A 5,000-nucleotide genomic window follows, 5' to 3' on the forward strand; every position below is an offset into this window, starting at 1 on the left:
TTAAGGAATTAAGTTAACTTATTTGTATTTTCAAATTTAAGTTGATCGAACATTAAACAATTAATTTGCCCCCTTTAACCCCCCACTTTTATTTTTTCGATAGTCTACAGAACAAACCATCATTATACAATAACATGACTAATTACCCTAACTTGCCTAGTTAACCTAATTAAACTAGTTAAGCTTTTAAATTTCACAAAATCTTCTCCCCGTTAAACAAAAATTGGGAAAAAAATAAATAAACAGGGCGGCTAATAATTCAGGGTATTTAAAGTGCTCTAAAGGAAAAGCCAAAGTCAAAGTACCCACATTGGAAAAAAAATTATTCAAAGATGACTCCTTGGATTTACTAAATTTTTTTTAACGTTAAGGGGTTGTAAACAATTTATTTGAGCTGGATTTAAACAAACAAATTAAGTTGAAAATTATTAAATTTAATTTGTTTGTTTAAATTCAACACAAATAAATTGTTTGCAACAGTTCTGCATGCAACACTTTTTTCAGTGCAGTCTTGTAAACAAAACAAAACAAATTAAATGGAATGAAACAAAACACAAAGAAAAGAAAAGAAACTGGAAGAAATAAAAAAGCAGCAAAACAAAAGAAAAAAAGAAGAAACAAAATAACATACTGAAATGAAACAAAACAAGTGAAATGAAACAAACCAAAGAAAGCAAAACCAAAAAAAAGAAAAACAAACAAAACAAACACTAAAGGAACAAATATTAAACAAAACAAAACAAGTGAAACAAAAGAAAACAAAACAAAACATATTAAATTAAAATTAACACAAAGAAGAAACAAAATGAAATGAAAAAAAAAACAGGTTAAAGAAAATAAAAACAAAATAACAAAATAAAACAAAATGAAACAAAACAATACAAGTGAAATAAAACAAAACAAGTGAAGCAAATCGATAATAGAAACAAAACAAATAAAACAAAATGCAAAGAAAAAAGTGAAACAAAATGAAATGAAAAAAAAACAGGTTAAAGACAAGAAAAAAAACAAAATAACAAAATAAAACAAAATGAAACAAAACAATTCAAGTGAAATAAAACAAAACAAGTGAAGCAAATCGATAATAGAAACAAAACATGCAAAACAAAATAAAAGATAAAACAAAACAAAACAAAACAAAACAAAACAAAACAACCCAGAGCAATGTATTTTACATTCATTCATTAATTTTCTTTTCAGCTTAGTCCCTTTATTAATCTGAGGTCGCCACAGCGGAATAAACCACCAACTTATCCAGCATATGTTTTACAAAGCAGATGCTTTTCCAGTTGCAACCCATCACTGGAAAACATCCATAGACACTCATTTACACACATACACTACGGACAATTTAGACTACCTAATTTACCTGTACCGCATGTCTTTGGATTGTGGGGGAAACCAAAGCACCGGAAGGAAACCCTCGCCAACACAGGGAGAACATGCAAACTTTACACAGAAATGCCAACTGACCCAGCCGAGGTTCGAACAAGCGACCTTCTTGCTGTGAGGCGAATGTGCTAATGTATTTTACATTCATGCAAAAATGTAGACTGAGGCATATATTTCCTTTAAGCCTGGATAGGAATAAACTGTTTTGGGTTCCGATTTCAGCCCTCAGTCAAACGTCTGGCTACATGAGAACTCCAAGAAAACGGAGCTATGAAGCCTGTGAAAGGGTTAAGTGAAAATGTCAGCAGACGTCCCCAACAAACACTCCAACCCTGAATAAACACACTCACACCTCATAACCCAGCAAATCTCTCAATACTGTAAGCTGCAAGAAGTGAATGAGCCAGAGATGGATGTTTGTGGGAGGCCAGAAACCCTGCTGAGAGAAAACACAACCCAACCGCTAAAGAGACAGCGGAGGACTCACACACAAACACACACACACACGTCTGCGCTTTTGCTAAAGGCTAAAAATTCTCCATTTCTATGGATTTTTAAAGTGTAGCGAAGGCCCTGTGTGCTCAAACTCCTGGTGTTCTCTTGGGTTACTGACAGCGTTTCCGTGAGCTTGTTGCTCAAACAGCAAAAAGGACAAAATAAAACATAATTGGATTGAAAACTGAAGCATAGCACAGAATATAGGAGTAATTCCATCAGCTTTCAGTGTCAGTATGAAAAGGCCTGAATAGTAAACAACTGAACTGTGCACATTAGAGAGAAAAACAGTAATCATATATTGTTGTATTATTTACAGGGTTAAAAGCAAATAAAGTGGTTTTCAAGAATCAAATAAATAAAAGTGTAAACACGAAAAAATGGACAGCTTTATTTTTATCTGGACATTACAATGTGTATTTAAATGTATTTATATATATTTTTTAATTTTATTAAATAAAATTGTATTTTATTTTATATTTTATCTCTATTTTATTTTATCATATTATACTTTTGTTGTATTTTTTATTTTTATTTTATATTTTAACAAATTTATTAATTTTTTATTCATTTTATTTAAATTTTTTATATATATATTATTTTATTTTCATTACATTTTTTATATTTAATTTTTTTATTTTGTAATTAAATTTAAATCAATTTTATTTTTATTTTATTTTATATTTTACTTAATTTATTCATTTTTTTATTAATTTTATTTTTTTATTATTTTTTTATTTTACCTTATTTTGACTCAATTATTTATTTTTTATTTAAAACATTTCTTTATATTTTATTTAATTTCATTTTATCGTATTGTATTTTTATTGTATTTTTTTTATATTAAATTCAATTTATACATTTTGTATTTTTATTAATTTTATTTATTTATTAATATTTTAATATTTTATTTTATTTTAATTAGGTTTTTATATTTTATTTAATTTTTTATTTCATCTTATTGCATTTTTGTTGTATTTTTATTTTTTTTTATTTTTATCTTATTGTATTTTTATTGTAATATTTATTTTATCTTATTTTATAATTTATTTAATTGATACATTTTGTATTTTAATTTAATTTATTTTAACGTAAGACTGTTCTTCCAAATTGTAATTCTCTAAAGTCCATTTAACAATTCTACAAGGTCTAACTTTACCAGGAGGAATGTATTTTGTACTGGTTGATTACATGTTCACCTTCAGGAGCGGTGAACGTTTGACAGCCCCGCAGTCCACATGTAAATGACTAATGATTGATGAGACACATGGATGTACCTTAAGCTCCTAATTGCCATGCAGACAGAACTTTTTGCTGACTGGCATTACCGTGAAGACATTTCCATTGTATTTGCATATTGCACAGGAATCAGAGATTGTATCCAGATATATCCAGTTTTGTGAGCCTATGCTTAAGTGCAGACTGGCAGTCTGATGGATCGAGATGCATGAAGTGTAAAATAGGCCCTAGAGATTTCCCCCTTCATTATCCTGTAGTTTGTGTCTGAACTAAAGCACTCTAATATTATCTCACAGCAAAACAATGGAGTCTGGATGTGTCTAGGTGACTGGAAGGTGACTGCCTTTGTGTATTAGAATACTGTTTCTTTCTTGTTCTTTAAAAAAATAATTAAAAATCTCAATAAAATATTTTTTGCTAAAAGCTTATTACAAATGTAAAAACAAAATATTATTAAATATTTGAAGTGCTCTAAGAAAGAGCCAAGCTAAAGTGCCCATGATTATGAACAAAACAAAACAAAACAAAACAAACTAAATGAAAAACAAAGCAAAATTAAGCAAAATTAAACAAAGCAAAATAAAACAAAAGAAAGCAAAAAAAAAAAAACAAAGCAAAACAAAGTGAAGCAAAACGAAACAAAACTAAATGAAACAAAAACCAAGTGAATTAAAAACTAAACTAAAACAAAACCAAACTAAATGAAACAAAACAAAGCGAAAAAACTAAACTAAAAGTTTAAAAAACTAAAGCGAAGCAAAGTGAAACGAACCTGAAAAAACAATGGAAATAAAACAAAAAACAAAACAAGCAAAACAAAACAAAACAAAAAACTAAACTAAACAAAAAACTAAAACTATAAATGAAGCAAAGTTAAGCAACGCAAAACAAAACGAAACAAAACAAAACAATGAGAAACATAATTAAACGAAACAAAATGAAACAAAAACCAAGTGAAATAAAAATTTTTACTAAACCAAAATCAAAACAAAATGAAACAAAAAATTAAATTAAGAGTGAAGCAAAGCGAGGTGAAGCAAAGCAAAACAAAACTAAAAAACAAGTCAAATGAAAACAAAAAAACAAGCGAAACAAAACAAAAAATTTTACTAAACTAAAAACTAAAACAAAACAAATTAAATCAAAACAAAATGAATAGAAACAAAGCAAAAAAACTAAAAGTGAAAAAAAACGAAGTGAAGCGATTTACAAACAACACAAAGCAAAACTAAACTAAAAACAAGAAAAAAGAAAAACAAAAAACAAAACAAGCGAAACAAAACAAAAAACTAAACAAAAAATTATAACCAAAACTGAAGCAAAGCGAAACAAAACAAAACAAAACAAATGATTAAAATAATTTATATTTTAATAATAAATTAAAATTAATTTCAATTCAATTGCCACTTCTGCAACCAGAGAAAAAAATCCCTTTGTGTACAACATCCCTTGTGTATTTGAGTTCCAACTGCTCTTCTAGTTTGCGATTTACATCAATAGTACGTTGTTTGCTCTATAACTTGTATAACTTGCCATGTGCTGCAGCAGCTGAACTCACCCTTATGGAAGACAGGATTACTGTCTTGCAGGAGTTGGCTGAGCTGATGTCCATTGATCTGTAGCATCCGGAGCTGTTCTCTCATCGATAACTCCTCAAACACGGCCGGGATCAGACGCCCCACACTGTTCTGTGAGATGGGTAACCCCAGACCCAGGGCCAGGGTGGGCGCCAGATCTACCTGCTCCACCACAGCCGGACGCTCCAGTCCCACTGAAACAGCAGGACAAAAGTCATTAACCACTCAGGCTTGTCACCATCAATATTTCTTATTGTACGATATATCGTCATAGAAATGATTGTGATAAGTGATGTT

General features: G+C 29.3%; 1 protein-coding gene across 7 annotated transcripts in view; it reads right to left on the reverse strand.

The window, feature by feature from the left end:
- pigg (phosphatidylinositol glycan anchor biosynthesis class G (EMM blood group)) overlaps positions 1–5,000 on the reverse strand; it is a 218,338-nt gene that overhangs the window by 145,090 nt on the left and 68,248 nt on the right. For all 7 annotated transcript variants that reach the window (XR_012390142.1, XR_012390141.1, XM_073922448.1 and 4 more), the window contains exon 6: positions 4,685–4,897. Coding sequence is in view for 5 of the 7 variants with exons in the window: in XM_073922448.1 (XP_073778549.1) it covers positions 4,685–4,897 (213 nt within the window). In the remaining 2 variants the exon portion in view is untranslated. The remainder of the gene's footprint in view (positions 1–4,684; positions 4,898–5,000) is intronic.

Source organism: Danio rerio, chromosome 14 (assembly GCF_049306965.1).
Source record: "Danio rerio strain Tuebingen ecotype United States chromosome 14, GRCz12tu, whole genome shotgun sequence".
Classification (NCBI taxonomy): domain Eukaryota; kingdom Metazoa; phylum Chordata; class Actinopteri; order Cypriniformes; family Danionidae; genus Danio; species Danio rerio.